Source organism: Leguminivora glycinivorella, chromosome 4 (genome assembly GCF_023078275.1).
Source record: "Leguminivora glycinivorella isolate SPB_JAAS2020 chromosome 4, LegGlyc_1.1, whole genome shotgun sequence".
NCBI lineage: Eukaryota > Metazoa > Arthropoda > Insecta > Lepidoptera > Tortricidae > Leguminivora > Leguminivora glycinivorella.
Genome location: NC_062974.1, coordinates 6771424 through 6788152, shown reverse-complemented (window position 1 = coordinate 6788152; position 16729 = coordinate 6771424). Strand labels below are relative to the sequence as shown.

The following is a 16729-nucleotide window of genomic DNA, read 5'->3' as shown; positions in this document are numbered from 1 at the left end:
TGCCTGCTGCGCCGCGGTCCCGGGTTCGAATCCCGGTAAGGGCATTTATTTGTGTGATAAGCACAGATATTTGTTCCTGAGTCATGGATGTTTTCTATGTATATAAGTATTTATATATTATATATATCGTTGTCTGAGTACCCACAACACAAGCCTTCTTGAGCTTACCGTTGGTCTCATTCAATCTGTGTAAGAATGTCCTTTAATATTTATTTATTATTATTATTCTCTTTATTTATCTTTCTTCTTAAGTTAGGCTACTTATAATATGATTATAAAAGTAAAATACAAAACCACATACAAAACAATACAAAATATATAAACACATTATAAAAAACCTAACCTAGGGTGCCGCCAGCAGCGGGGCAGGGCCCAAGCTGCCGGTGGTTAGGGCTGCAGAGAGAGGAACCGTCGGACTATCCGCGCTGTGTCCAAGATCACTGCCTTCTGCATCTGGCCCTTGATCCATCCACCTAGCGAGAGTCTCTCGAGATGTTGGTCGAGACTCTTCGCTATGAGACCGTTCGCTGAAACGACTATCGGGACAATGATATTATTATTATTTATTATTTGTTTTTTTGATGAGACACGCACAGTGTTCTAAACCGCACTAGGGAGGTAAATTAGCACCATGTGTACTAATTTTATTTTTTTATTTTGTTCATCTAACAAGAACACCAAATTTAAAATATTGTGATTTCAACTTTCACAAGTTTTTTGTTTAAAATTCCAATGCCTTAGTTTTTTTTTAAATTTCTAACTTTTTTCTGAAAACTACTATACACCTGTGCGATAGAAATTATTAAGAAACGGGCTTTGTGTGTTCGATATGCGATTGACATGTCATAGTTTTGACACTTTACTTAGTGTTAGTTAATTGTAAGCCCGTTTCTCTACAACAATCGAAGTTAACATCTATCGCAGATGTATGGTTTTTTTTCTAGACAAAAAAAATACGAATTAAAAAAAACTAACTTGCCATTTGGTTTCTTATACACTTAACTATACGCCGACGTTAACGGAATTCAATAAAAACATGGTGTACATATAATACCTACTGAGGGCCAATTTAAGTGTCTATTTTCGGCACATGTAAACCTTTCATGTAGTTCCTAAACGTGATATTCCGTTCCATTACGTCACTTTGTCCTATTGTTGCTGTGATAGATTTAAAAAAAATATATAACAATTATAAGGATAAAACATAATACTTTAGATCTCATTTATTTAAGATATTAAGTGTTAATTGGGAAGCGTGACGTCTGTAGATTTTTTATCTTGTATGTGAGGCTAAGACGATTGTAAAGCAGTCTTAAAAACCAAAGTGTAGCGTATTGGACAAATAATAGTCAATGGCTTTATTATGATACATGTTATAACAAGTATTATTAGTTTTTATAAGATTGTTTATGTTTTTTATTACGCTAAATAAAGAATACTTCACATAAAACTCTCTGATCTTTACTTTAAATGTACCTCAAAGTTGTAGCGTAATGGATCTTCACACTGGGGCGTCATCAGTTTAATGTATGTTTTTATCAATATATAATGTTATTTGTGGAACTTAAGTTGTATTTACATAAAATAGAGTAATAAAGCAGTCAATTTAAAGCATTTCTAACAAAAAACTTTAAAAAAAATCGGGGTGGAATTCCATTACGTGATGGAACAAAATTTGAAAAAGGCCCTTCTATAAAATGTCAACAAATATATTTAAAATACTCACTTGATATTAATATTACGCGAAGGTATCCAAAAGCGTGGACAGAATGAAACCGCTTAATAGCGTGACGTGAGCGTGACCTCCCTCTTTGAATCTTTTTGTCATACTACTCGATTTTTGGGATAGTTTGCAGGGGAGCGGGGAGTGAGCGAGCGAGCCCACAGATATAAAATCTATGTGTACGAGAGAGACGGCTGCATTGTTGCGGGGCGGAGGGGCATTGGTGTCTTTGAATCGTTTAGGTTTTCCCATCACTAAATGCCGACCGTGACGTCTCAGTGACAGCTAAAAAGTCGGCACGCTTGGTTCCCATACAAATGGTGCTATTTACTTCATCTACTGAATATCTAAATCTGTGGTCAGTAACAAGCGATTGGTTGAAGGCAAAGAACAGACAGGTCGCCTCCGCAGCCAGACTGTGAAGACACAGTATACAAAAGAGTACTATCGTACAGTATGGCCACTCCCGCTCCCCGCTGAAACTGCCGCCCACCCCCCTCTCAGTTATCTCACAGTTATCGCCTGTCAAAAACGCGAACAGTCGACCTGTCATATCTCACTCATACAAGCATAGTACGCGTTCACCTACACGAGCTTAGACTGTGTGCTAGGAACGCGCCTCTTTCATATATTTGATCGCAAGTGTCCGGGGTGTGGTGAAGAGGTAGCTTTTGTGAAATGACCTATGCAAATATGAAATAACATTATTTTTCTCAGACTTGCACTGAAATGTTGTCATGACGTAGGTACTTCAAATTTGGTCGGGAACTAGGTACTACGTATGTATACGGTGCGCTGAGTGAGGATGATATGTAAAGGAATTTCATATTACATTTCACACCTAAGCCAGTAAAGCACCCTTCATTTGTTTCTAAAAGTCAAATTCTTGACACTACGCTACATTTCGTAGTCAGAATTAAAAAAGCAGAATTAATGCACCTGAATGCCACCGTTTAATAGGTTACCTCAAACATATTTAAAAAAAAAGTTTGGATGGTAGGCGTTTTTAGCTTGTGTAAACCTACGATTCTTGTAAATAAAATTGATTTAACTGACTACATTTTTTTCATTTCATTGCAAGTTTGAGAAAAGCTCTATTCTGTTACTTGAACTTGGCTTGACACGCTGCCGCGTGTCTAGATACTACTTCTTTCCCGGCATCTGACGCAATGTACTATATCCTTTACAGGGCGGAGTAACCCTAGAAGTAGTAATAGCAAAATACTGGGCGAACATAGGATCACTAGAAACCGACTACACCATTGAATTGCACGGTCTCAAGCCGAGCTGTGGCCCAAAGCTGCGATTATTAGCGTCGGAAGGCCCTCGAGGGACATCGCTGACGTCACTGCGAATGCAAGATGCTCAGCCTAACGCTAGTCTGAAATACAGCGAACCGGTTGTCAGGTAAGAAACAGTATAAAGATCTTTACAAGGGAAGAGGCACTAGGAAAACATGAGGCCGCTTAAGAGGGACTATATCAGTGAGCTGCCCGTCTCAAGCCGAGCTGTGGCCCAAAGCTGCGATTATTAGCTTCAGTAGGCCGTCGAGAGACATCGCTAACGTCACTACGAATGCAAGACGCTCAGCCTAACGCTAGTCTGAAATATAGCGAACCGGTCGTCAGGTAAGGAACAATATAACGATATTTACAAGGAAAGAAGCACTAGGCGATTATAAGGCCGCTTAAGTGGAATTATACCGAACCGGTTGTCAGGTAAGAAACAGCATAAGAATTAAGCATGAAGTACTAGGTGAACATAAGGCCACGAAAGAGGGAATATACCATCGCGCAACGCGGTATATGGCCTAGTTTTGGCCCATAACAATGACACTGCTGGCACTGATGCTGAAAATACGCTGAGGCACTATAAATGATTCGTAAACTACATTACGGTCTTACAAGAGACCACGTCGATCCACCCACCCATGTTACTCGCTGCATTTACAGTGGATTTTAAAAGCAGTGTATCGTCTATCCTATATTACGTAACTCTTCAAGTAGATGACCATGATTATTTAACAGCTACACTTATTTTATATGTTGTGCTCTGTTGGTAAGGCTCGATATAAACGCTTGATGCATACCAAAGACATATGTAACTCCGTATAGACGGATAAAGTCTAAGAAAAAAACGTACCTCAAAGACCTAGAGAAGAGGTGGCCTAGATGGCGTTACACCTTTGGGGAACGCTCGGCTAGATGGCGCTAATATTAATATTTGACATTTTAGCACATCATGCTAACAGTATGGGCCAAATTGTTAAAACTGAGGATCAAAAGTTTTAAGCTTGTGTCGGGAGATGGCAGTCTATGCACTGTGATTACTGATTACACATTTTACTTTGACAGTAACTCTCTATAATACTCGATCCTCTTTGATGCATACTAACATCGGTGTACAGCTCTCATGCAAGTTGGAGTTTGGTTACACTCCGCCTGTATCGGCCCTAGAATGCAAAAAACTCAAAATTTTTATTTATTATCTTTATTCAGGCCGTCGGAATCAAAATTGTCGCCGCTAACATCGAGAGATGTAGTACCTCCAAGCAGGCAGATCTACCAACTTATCAACACTTACAACTTCCACATCGCAAAGGCTACCGAGGTAACTATTTAGCACATAAATTTCACATTTAAAAATATTTTAAGCGGGTTACTCACGTATTAAGTCGATATAACGCTCACACGCTCACGACATGTTTCGATCCATTTCCGAGAATCTTTTTCAAGAGTAGAGAGTAAGTAAGTAAGTATGTCTAAAGGTGGTTTTCCACCGGCAGGGCGTGAATGGGCAGAGCGGGGAGGGAATTGAAATCGCCCGGACCCTTTTCCACTAAAAATTGCCATTAATAGCCATCGCGGGCCTGCGCGAGCCCGCGCGTGCCTGCGCGTGCCTGCCGCAGATTGTAGGTTTCATACGATACTCTATGTCGAAAGCAATACGGTACATTTCTACACTAATAAATATCTCAATTCAAGTCTCGCACATCCTCTTCAATCCGCGCCTCGCCATGTCTCGTCGCGCTCTGCCGATAGAATACCACCTTCGAGTTAATGTACACTCTAAATAGAAAGCAATACGTTTAATTTTTACACTAACTAATATTTCAATTCACGTCCCGCACATCCACGTCAATCCACTCCTCTCCACGCTAAGCCACTTTTCGTCTCGCTCTGCCGGTGGGAAACTAACATCAGAGTTAATTTATACTTTAAGTCGGAAGCAATACAGTTCATTTTTTCACTAACAAATATCTCAATTAAAGTCCCGCACATCCAAGTCAATCTTTACTATTTCCACCAAAGATGCGCTGGGCGAGAATTTAATATTCGCCATACAAATTTCAATTCCCTCTCCGCTCTGCCCATTCACGCTCTCCCGGTGGAAAACCACCTTTAGTCTCACAGGAGTTTAATGGTTAACATCATAAATTTCATTTTCAAATGTCCTATCGACAAAGAGCACATAAACCCCCTTATTCATAAACGTTCACTAAAGTTATCAAGTCGATAAAGTTCGTTTATCCCTTTCTATCACACCAATACGTCGGAAAGGGACAAACGAACTTTATCGGCTTGATAACTTTAGTGAACGTTTATAAATAAGAGGGTAAGTCTTTACATGATGTGGAGGGTAGGTCTTTACCTAAAGTTGTAAGACAGCATTTGTGTTGTGTGTTTTGACTCACATATTTTATTCATGCAAAGAAATAACACAGATTTAGTGAGAAAAGATTTGCCTTCGTATTGTTACGGAAACGTACGAACGTGTCATGCTATTTCAGTCAGTCTCAGTACAAGATGTACTGACATTGACTGAACTAGCATGACAAATACGAACGTTTCCGGAAAAATACGAAGGAAACCTTTTTCGCACTGTATGACAGTACATAAAACTAAGGCACTGTGAATTTTAAATAAACCTTACAATAGGCTAGTTTCCTATACTTAAAATAAAATATTTTATGCAGTGCACGAAATAAACCACCACATAATTAGGAGAAAAATATCTTATACTATTAAACGAGCAATTCTTGTATATTTATTTATTTATTTATTTATTTATTTATTTATATATACCGACGATCTTGGAAACCGCTCTAACGATTTCGCTGAAATTTGTTTTGTGGGGGTTTTCGGGGGTGAAAAATCGATCTAGCGTAGCCTTAGATCCCGGAAAACGCGAATTTTCGAGTTTTCATGAGTTTTTCTTTCGCATTTGTAAACGTAAAATATGGTCCTTAATTTCGCCGCGCGGGCATCGATTCCGCTTAGCTCAGTCGCACGAGGTCGGTCTAATGTACGCAGATAGATCGTAGGTGTCAGGGTTTCGAATCCCGGTCAGAAATTAAGTTTTTGTTTTTTGTCTTTTTTTTTGTTTTTGTATTAATAAGAGTTTTTTTTTTATCTAAAGACGTGATATATTAAAATAGAACCGAGCGAAGCTCGGTCGCCCAGATATTGGTCAGTAGTTATGTCTAAACATATTTCTATTTAATAAGTCAAAGAGAAAGATATAAAGTAAATTAATTGATCGTGACGTCACTCCTCAGTATTTCATAGTAATTCCGTATTAGCAAACCGTTTTGACAGTTCTTAAAAAGAAGCTGATTTGACTAGTAGGAAACTAGCCTATTGTGTCGCTTAACTTCAAACTTGGGTAAATCCATGATCCTCTGGACAATAGCTTCTTCTTCTTATTTAAGAGCTAATGTAGCTCTTGTCGGTGGAGTATGCGCCATATTTCCCTATTCTCCGCTCTCCTCTTTAGTTCTTGATACGACATGACACCGGCCTTCTCCTTGAGCTGGTCAACAAAACTCCTCCTGGGTCTTCCGCGCCCTCTTCTTCCTTTCACCTTTCCTTCTAGGATATTTTTAAAGAAGGTATCATGTCGTATCAAGTGACCAATCATTTTGCCTCTTCTGTTTTCTATTTCCTTAATTAGTCTTCTTTTAGCAACCCGTATTATTTAATTGATTTCAAAACCACGTCGATATACTTTGTGTTTATTTGCAGGTATCACCAATAGTGTCTCCACTGTGCGATATGCTGTACGAATCAGAGTTTGAAGCGCAGATGTGGATGTTATACAACAGTTGTAAGCAGCTGATGTTTGTAGGGGATGCGTATCCGTCCAAGGTAAGCAGTTTTTTTATCTTTAGTAACTAATACATTATGTTTTACTTGTTTGAATGCCTAAAACATCTAATAAAGACGTAGTAAGAGCTCGTATTCGTAGTAGTCGTACGTATTTTTGACACCTGTCTAGCCCAGGGAATCTAACCTAGCTAGGTTATTTGAAAAGACCGATAACATAGTGAAGAGGAATGCCTTACAGTTCCCCTATTTACTACCTACGGCCCCCAAGCACAGTGTAATAAAGAGTACTGTCGTACAGTATGGCCACTCCCGCTCCCCGCTGAAAGTGCCGCCCACCCCCTCTCGGTTACCTCACAGTTACCGCCTGTCAAAAACGCGAACAGTCGACCTGTCATATTTCACTCATACAAGCATAGTACGCGTTCACCTACACGAGCTTAGACTGTGTGCTAGGAACGCGCCTCTTTCATATAATTGATCGCCAGTGTCCGAGGTGTGCCCAAGGGCAGTTTGGGAACCCTTGGTCTAGCTAGTCACTGATCCCGTATGAAGACGGCATTGGTCCTGAGTTCGAATCTCGGTAAGGACGTTTACTTTTGTGATGGGCAGAGAATTTTGCTCCTGTATTAAGCATTTAAGAGCTTACCATAGGAAGTAGTCAAAGATTGTCCTATAATATGTATGTACATTTCAGTATTCAGTGAAACTCGAGAAAGGTGACTACGTGCTGCGATTGAACGTTCGTCACGAGAACAGAGCGTTGCTAGACAAGTTGCAAGAGATGCCGGTGGCGATACAGCAGCGGTTACCGCAGCCGATCACATTGGACGCCTACTGTACGAGAGCTCAGGTTAGTTGATTACTTTATATGGTATACCTTGTGAATATTCACAGTAGTCCAGTGAAACTCTAGAAGGGCGACTACGTTGCGATCGGCTTGAGAACAAAGCGTTGTTAGAAAATTTTCAAGGCTTCTAACTGGACACTTAACTGTGCTAGCTCAGGTTAGTCGAACTTAATAAGAACTTTAACCTTAATTGAAGACGGCTCGAAGACACTACGCCTTAATTATTGTTATCGTTCATTAATAGTACATTGTGCAACAAGGGGAGGAAGTTGAATATTACTAACGAGAGTAAGTTAAATCGCGACGGCTTGCCTGAGCGATTTAAAGACTCGAGTTAGTAATATTCATACTCCCCGAGTTAGACACAATGTTTTTCATCACATTTGAGAGAAAAATACAGAGGAAACAGTTATAAGGCAAAACCTTCAACCGGCGGCGTTGCGACCAGTAGGGTATCTTGATTTAAATCAGATTATTCATATTATATCCATTGTTTTTGATAACAAACACTTTTTGAACGAAACAAACTCGAAAATACTGCGTATAAATTAAATGCAATGTTCAAAAAAGCAGATAAATCATACGATTGAACTAAAATTCCACTTATCTTTCATTCAGTTCAATATTTTTGATCTGTTGTACTCTCCGTTGCTAGGCAACGGTGGGTGCCTCGCGTACGCACGCGGTCAAGCGCGAGTAGAGAGCATGTTGGCAGATTATAAATTATAACAATTTATCTCAGTTAAGTTTACGAAATAAATGCAAAACACACTGAGATAAGTGTAAAGCATAAAAAAAATGCATTTTTCATACCTTATATTAAATTTTTAACCGTCGCCTCATATCTCAAGAAGGACGGTTATCAAGTCGTCTGTATGTTTTTTTTTTTATTTTTTTTAATGTTTGTTCCGCGATATCTCCGTCGTTACTGGACCGATTTTGAATTTTTTTTTTTTAATTGAATGTATATGCATACAGATTGGTCCCATTTTTCTCAGAACCCAGTTCTGATGATGGGATCCTGGAGAAATCGAGGGAACTCCTCGAATCTGAAAGGCATACATATAGTGATTTTTGTGTTTTTAAAGGAACAGCATGCATTTAGGTACGGAACAGTGACATTTGGTGCAGTGGAACTGCTGATGATGGCCAGAATAGAACTCTTCAAATCTGAACGGCACGCTTATAGTGACTTTGGTATTTTTATAAGAACAGCATGCACTTTCATCCAGAACAGTGACATTTGGTGCAGCGGAATTGCTGATGATGGTCAGAACCGAACTCCTCAAATCTGAACGGCACGCTTATAGTGACTTTGCCATTTTTATAAGAACAGCATGCGCTTACGTCTAGAACAGTGACATTTGGTACAGTGGAACTGCTGATGGTCAGAACCGAACTCCTCAAATCTGAACGGCACGCTTATAGTGACTTTGGTATTTTTATAAGAACAGCATGCACTTGCGTCCAGAACAGTGACATTTGGTGCAGTGGAACTGCTGATGATAGTCAGAACCGTACTCCTCAAATCTGAACGGCACACTCATAAGTGACTTTGGTATTTTTGCAAGAAAAGCATGCATTTAAGTTCAGAACTGTGACATTTATTTATTTAGTAATGTTTGTTAAGCATATTGAGTTTTCAAGTCAAAGTTTGTCAAGCTTCGATTTCTTATAATATAATATCGGATTCATGAGGAATTGAGGAAACTCCTCAAACCTTAACGTTATACGTATATTCATTTATGTTGCCATCTAATAATTAAAGCATTAAAAGCAGTTTTAAAAAATACCTACACATTTCTACATAATCCAACATTCGCAAGTAACTTTCACCAGAACCCGAAAGGCGACGGTTTTTTTTTCTTAAAAATTATATAGCTTAATAGACAAATTTTGGCTGTGCAATAAAAATCCTTGGCAGATTGAAACATCCTTTGCCTGAAGTATTGTACGGATTGTATTCATTTTTAAAACTAAATCCATTATTCCCTTGGGAATAAAATGGTACATTATGCTTCAGTACACGTAGACGTAATGATGCCTTTAAACAGCAAATGTGATGAAAAATGTCTACCATGTGTGCCAGTTTTGTTGCTTATGTAAATTACTTGAAATACTTCACTTTTCTGCAATAATTACGATATTGATTTTAGGCTTTGACCAGCGGCAAGAAATTCAGCTCAGCGTCCGTCCCTAGCGGAGCCATTCTACCGGTGTACTTCGCGCCAGTGCCTTCCGACAAGTAAGATGAAATACCAATACCATATGTTACGAGGTTTTAATTAACTTGCAATGGGTCAAAACTACAAGTTAAATTTCACTTACTTCGCATTTATAGACGAAGCTGAAATTTTGCATAAGTATGTGACTCGGATGATGGACGGCATTAGCCATTGAGCTGATCTGAAGTTGGAGACAGGAGATACCCGTACGCACTATGTGATAAAACAACTTACCGTAATTGTGTTTGGGGTTTTTGAAATATTATTGATAAGTTTTAGTTGCATATGAAAAAAAAGGAAAATACAACCGAAAGAGAGAAGCTTGTACAAAAAAAAAAATCTTGCTAAAAACTTATTATTTTATTTGGTCTTGTGTATGTCATTTACAGAGGTCGGCGGGGGTAAGCTTTTTTCCTACTAATTTGACATGTCTGACATCATATTAGTATGAAAATAGCTCACCCTCGCCGACCTCTGGTTATTTAACTGTTATTCCTCTTCCAGAATCAGCCGTTCCAACTTAACCATAGGCCACACACTAACCGGCACAGTAACGTTTGCCAAAGACGAGCTGGGCCGCAAGGTAGACTCCTACGACTTGCAATATGTGGTCTGTGAGCCCCCTAAGAGGACCACCAATAACAATAGGGAGAAGGAGAAGACCAAACCGAGCGACGACTATATGGACGCCAGTAAGGAGTTCATGACCAACTGGCTGACTAAATTAGGTGAGTTGTATATTGATTTAAACTAACACGATTTGCACATAATTTTAGTACTAGACGGGACTTAATCGCGTAAACTAAATCGCGTTTGACGACCGGTCCGCCCCTGCCTGCTACGCCGCGGTCCCGGGTTCGAATCCCGGTAAGGGCATTTATTTGTGTGATGAGCACAGATATTTGTTCCTGAGTCATGGATGTTTTCTATGTATATAAGTATTTATATATTATATATATCGTTGTCTGAGTCGTTGTTGACTGTCACAACACGAGCCTTTTTGAGCTTATCGTGAACCTCAGTCAATCTGTGTAAGAATGTTAAAAAAAAAAACACATTTATTTTTATTTTTGGCCCGACGTTTCGAACATCACTTTATGTTCGTAGTCACGGCTAGACTGGCGAGGAATTGCTTCAACATCTTCTAGCCGCGCGAGTTTTTCCAACTACCCGCACTTGTTCTTGATTATTCACTTTTGCTCTAGGGTTGTCACTTTGCCTACACACAACACTCACGATTAAGTCTCACGCGATTAAGTCCCGTTTAGTACTAAAATTATAGGTGAGTTGTATCTTCACTAACTGTTTCATAGCGTGTTTGCGTGAGATTTTACCGGACTTTTAGAATTTTCACGTCTGGCGTTCTAATATGATAGGAGTTAATCAGAAACCAGTGTTCCCATTTGATTTGTCTAAATATTAAGTAGTTGAATTGAAACAAACAAGTACCATATTCTTACCCCGTTAAAAGGGTGTAAAGACAACTAGGACTACTTTTGAAGGAGAATAAGGAGAATGCGCACTGAAATATGGCTGAGTGGTCAAAAACCCTATTAACATATATTTTTATTGTAGAGGGTGACAAATTAGAGCAAGTGTATGAAGAAGTATTAGAAAAGTTCCCGGGATATCTCGGGGCACATATTGCGTATTTACACGGCATCGACTCTCCTACGGATCCTAAAAAGTAAGTATATAAACTGTACAATCTCTTAACATATACAATGTTTTTTTGTAAACTAGAATCTGATTATTAAGTGGGTAACAAATATTATTATTCGAGTAATAAATAAAGGTGTGAATTTAGACCCCAGGTCAATGAAATAATAACTGATGATCGCTGACTGTCTATAGTGTATAAATTGCTAGTAAATTTGACAGCAGAGAAATCGCGAAAAAATCTGATAGACTGACAAAAAAAATTGGTTATAATGTTGCTTATTACATCATATGGCAAAATAGCCATGAATAAGGTATGGCTGATTTTCAATATAAACTTGCAGTTTTGTTTATGGGACTAACGACGTGGACACGTATTTTAAGCTCACTCACACTTACAAAAGTATGACATTTTGAAAGCAGGCTAGCTTAAGAACCGACCCATCTTAAGCGTCAGTACCTAATTCCTATCGCGACACCACTAAATAGACATTTCCTTGAACAGACTCCCCAACGCCGACGAAGAGACGGACGTGACGACGGCGTGGTGCGAGCAGCTCATCGCCACCGCGGACAAGGTCATCAAGCAGATAGACCAAGAGAAGCTGCTCGCGTATCTCGGCATGAAGAACGACACTAGAAGCGACGCCACGAAGATCAAACAGTAAGTACTGAAACTCTGATTCCTTGTGGTATGGGATCATATTCATTCATTACCAACGCGGATGAGGCGATCGAGTTGATTGACCAGGAGAAGCTGCTCGCGTATCTCGGCAAGAAGAATGATCTAGAAGCGACGCAACGAAAATTAAGTAGTAAGTACCTACTAAAACTATTGAGGCATCAGATCATATTCATCGCCACCACGGACAGTTACCAAGCTGATCGAACTGGAGAAGCTTTACGCGTATCTCGCTTTGAAAAATGATACTAGAAGCGACACCACAAAAATCAAACGGTAAGTACTAAATATGGGTCGCATTCAAGCGAAAACCCCACTTTGTCGCTTGCCATACGGGCGCCAAGCTTGCCAAGATGCTTTGACAAGTTGCCAGGATTCGCTTTAGACTTCGACACATAACTCCTTGAGATTTGGGATCCTACTGGTCGTCACCGTCGATATGGTGTTCAGCTAGACCAAAAGCTGCTGGCCAAATCGAAATTTCGAGGCACATATCTAATCCCCCTTAATCTTTAACCTAATGGCATAAAATATATAATTATTTTTTGTATAGACAAATGAAAATTATAATTGTATGGTGTTGGGTTAATTGTTCGATATTTTTCTAAATAACAGCATTATTTTGACGACCGGTTTGGCTCAGTCGGTAGTGACCCTGCCTGCTAAGCCGCGGTCCTGGGTTCGAATCCCGGTAAGGGCATTTATTTGGGTGATGACCACAGATATTTGTTCCTGAGCACAGAGAACCTCCTATAGAGTACCAATATTGTTAATTTTGTTCGCGGTGCGAATCACCAATGCTTGGGGCGCGGGGAGCGGGCGGGGAATGTGTTAAGCGCGCTGCGATTGGTCGTTTTAAGGACGGCGGGCAGTCGCGCCAGATGAAAAGGGACAGAAGTATGACTGTCTCTCTACTGTCGCGTAAGTGGCTAGTGTAAGTTGACCTATGCCGGCTCTGAATAAATTATAAATATGACTTATTTGTGTAATGTAATGCCGTCTGTTTTTAAATTTGAGCTTCTTGTTACCTTTCCACACCATTTCACACTACAGGTGCACATCTTTAAGGCATCAAAATACGCTTTTTAAATTTATTTATTGCGAAAAACACGCGCTGATTTTGGGTCTGTTACTTGGTCACAACTGAACGGGCACGGCGAGCGCCCGCGCTTATATCAGTGCAAATTTAAGGCTGGTGACCGCGAGTCGTCTTATCATCATGTCATCATCATGTCAGCCCTTTATCGCCCACTGCTGAGCATAGGCCTCTCTTCTAGTACGCCATGTATCCCGGTCCTGAGCTAGTCTCATCCAGTTGTGACCCGCAACCTTGCGGATGTCGTCCACCCAACGAGCTAACGGATGCCAAGCGCTTCTTACGTCTGTAAGCGGCCACCATTCCGTTAACATTTTAGTCATCAGTCGTCTTATAATGGATGTCTATAGGGGTTGGTCTGTGTTCCTGAGTCATGGATGTTTTATATGTATTTGTATATTATGTATATCGTTGTCTGAGTACCCACAACACAAGCCTCCTTGAGCTTACCGTGGGGCTCAGTCAATCTGTGTAAGAATGTCCTATAATATTTAATATTTATTTATTTATTTTCTTCCAGGGAGCACGAAAAACAACGCGGCTACTTGATCGACGCGCTCTGCAGAAAAGGCACCGCGCTATGCCGCCTCAAGGCCCTAGCACAAAGCCCTGCCGCCAAGGACAAGCTACTGGCACAGCTCACTGCCAACATGGCCGACTTGCTCAAGTTCACTGACCTCACTGATGCTAAGGTGAGTAGCGTTTCGCGAGCAGCAAACTGTAATATTTATCGAAAACAAACAAAAGGTGACAGATTTATTTATTGAAAACAAAACGGTAATGGAAAAGAACAGGATCCCTCCGCGCAGTGACATTGGGCAAGTGTGAATGTTAAGTCAACACTAAAACGATTTAGGGTATGAATTTTCTGTAGAGTGTCGCAATTATTCACAAATCTAACGCACAGGGTGGCCTCTATTCGTTATATACATATGTATACAGAAATGCCTGGTACTACTCTAGCGCCACTGCGCATCCATCCCATGCCATAACACAATTTGGGTCACTACCCAAATTGTGTTATGGCATGGAGGTATGGCCTCCGACGACTGTTCTCCACTGGACCCAATCCCTAGCAGGTTCTCTCCAGTTTTCAACCTGGAGCTCGTGCAGATCCTCACCCACAGCATCCTCCCATTGATATTTACGGCCCAGCCACGACATTGGTCTAAGCGCGATAGCGGTGAGCGGCAGCCATACGTGCGAATGGAAAGTCCCACCGCTGTGTCTCGCTCCAATGTATAGCCGCCGCTCACCGCTGTCGCGCTTAGACCAATGTCGTGGCTGAGCCGTTAGGCCTACCGGCCGGGCGGCGTATTCAATTATTCATACGTCTTTAAAAAGATAAAAAATATAAAAATCATTTATATTTATTCCACATGTGGCGCCTTAATCTACGTTGCTAGAAATAACTTACTCTGTAAACATTTAAAGCACTAAATACTGATTGAAAAACAACATGTTACACAAAGAAAAACACAAAAATAGATGGTGCATCAGTAGGCTAAAATAAAAATAAAACAGGGATTGTAAAAGGACGCCACTCAGCATATGCTATGATATGAATACCACAGCGCTGGTCTTTCGTAGCGCCCCGGGTTTAGGCGTAGCTTTAGAACTATTACCTAGGTAATGATAAATCTGTAATATCGCAGTGCACAAAAACACATATCAACGGGGGCAGTCGTAGTACGAAATATGCATATACAATCAAAATATGCATATGCAAAAACTACGAGGTATTTTAGCTTGATAAGTGTATGGGAGCCTCGTCTGCCAACAAACCACAAAGTGGTTTGGCAGAAGATATGTAATAGGGTTAAGCTTTACGTTCTGAATAAACGTTTTTTTTTTTTTTTATCAGTTAAGGGCAGATTTATGTACCTAAATAAACCGACGGTTAGGGTTTAATATTCATGCAAGTTTATTATGTATAAAATACATATTAAAATAAGATTTAATAATATTGAAACAATGGTTTCTAATTTGTATTCCTACCTCAGGCGATCCACTACGGCGTATGGCACTGCTTCACGCTCAAGCACTGGGGCCGCGCGATCAAGCTGCTCACGAAGATCCAAGAAGACCGGCCCTCGCGCGAAATCGAAGAGCGCCTCATCCAGGCGTACAAACAACTAGGCTGGGACTACCTCGTCAAGTACTCACAGTTGTCTATACCCATCAAGTACCCTAGTACCTACCGTCCGTTCTAATCATATATACTGATGTCCATGGGCCGGTTGCACCAAATCGTACGTTAAAGCGTTCGCTAATTTTGATGATATGGGAAGTTCCATAGATCTCTGCTACGTGTCGACTTGTGTTTGATGACTGTGAATGATGCAACTGGCCCTAAATGGAGGTATATTTGCAGATAGGAGATATTTTGAAAATCGAACCTTAGTGCTTAAACAGTAACCCCCTTATTCATAAACGTTCACTAAAGTTATCAAGCCGATAAAATTCGTTTGTCCCTTTCTGACGTATTGGTGTGATATGTACTGGACAAATTAATGAATTTTATCGGCTTGATAACTAGGCTTGTGCCGTTTCGTTCGTTGATCGGAGCGCTCCGATCTCGTTCAGTCGCTCCCACGAACTAGTTCGCTTTTTTAGGTCTTTTGCTCATTTAGTTCAGCCAGACCAGCGACCACTGCGGTCGGAAAGATCAGAACGAATGGGACCGAATAGTGTCAAAATGATACGAATAGTCCACAGATAGTAACATTCCGGGCCGAAAGGTTGTAAGTAACCAAAGTTTAATATGAAAACTTGACTTTTTTTGTTGCTCTGCTAAGTAGCTCTCGCTCTCGGTCGGCGCAGTCACACATTCGTTCTCGATCCCAACCGCTCGCGCTCGCCGATCCTATACTGAACTAAATGAGCAAAGACCGATTCTCAGACCACGGTAAGATTCAGTTCATTTCGGTCATTGATGGGATTTTATTCCTAACAGTTCATAGTTCGTGAACGACACAAGCCTATTGATAACTTTAGTGAACGTTTATGAATAAGGGGGTAATTCTATGCCGATTCCCTACGGCTATCTTCCAGATTGTCATTTAATTAAAGATTAGTCTCAATTTCATTATAAGAGTCAAAACTGACATATAATAATCATGTTTTATTACGTACTTTGGTTTTTAAATCCCCTGTTAATAATGTTTGAAAATTCAAAGTAAATCTTCAATTTATGAATTTACAATTTTCGCCATTGCAAATAAACGCACAAAAATAATATAGCAAGCTAAAGTTCGTTTTGAAATATAGTAATTGTAAAATATAACTAGCATTATATTACATGTATTGTACATTTTCTATAGTAAAGGAAGTGATGAAAGCACATTTCAGTGCTTAATACTCGGAGGTAAATAATCTATATCCGTTTG

The 16729-nt window shown here is 40.1% G+C and overlaps 1 protein-coding gene across 1 annotated transcript in view; it reads left to right on the top strand.

The window, feature by feature from the left end:
* The window catches only part of LOC125225475 (tripeptidyl-peptidase 2), a 31261-nt gene extending 15359 nt beyond the window's left edge, over nt 1-15902 (top strand). Inside the window, exons 15-24 of the mRNA XM_048129218.1 lie at nt 2913-3130; nt 4222-4333; nt 6748-6870; nt 7526-7681; nt 9835-9923; nt 10408-10631; nt 11479-11590; nt 12068-12226; nt 13861-14032; nt 15344-15902. Of these exons, the coding sequence (XP_047985175.1) occupies nt 2913-3130; nt 4222-4333; nt 6748-6870; nt 7526-7681; nt 9835-9923; nt 10408-10631; nt 11479-11590; nt 12068-12226; nt 13861-14032; nt 15344-15553 (1575 nt within the window). The 3' untranslated portion in view covers nt 15554-15902. The remainder of the gene's footprint in view (nt 1-2912; nt 3131-4221; nt 4334-6747; nt 6871-7525; nt 7682-9834; nt 9924-10407; nt 10632-11478; nt 11591-12067; nt 12227-13860; nt 14033-15343) is intronic.
* Nucleotides 15903-16729: the final 827 nt, after the last annotated feature.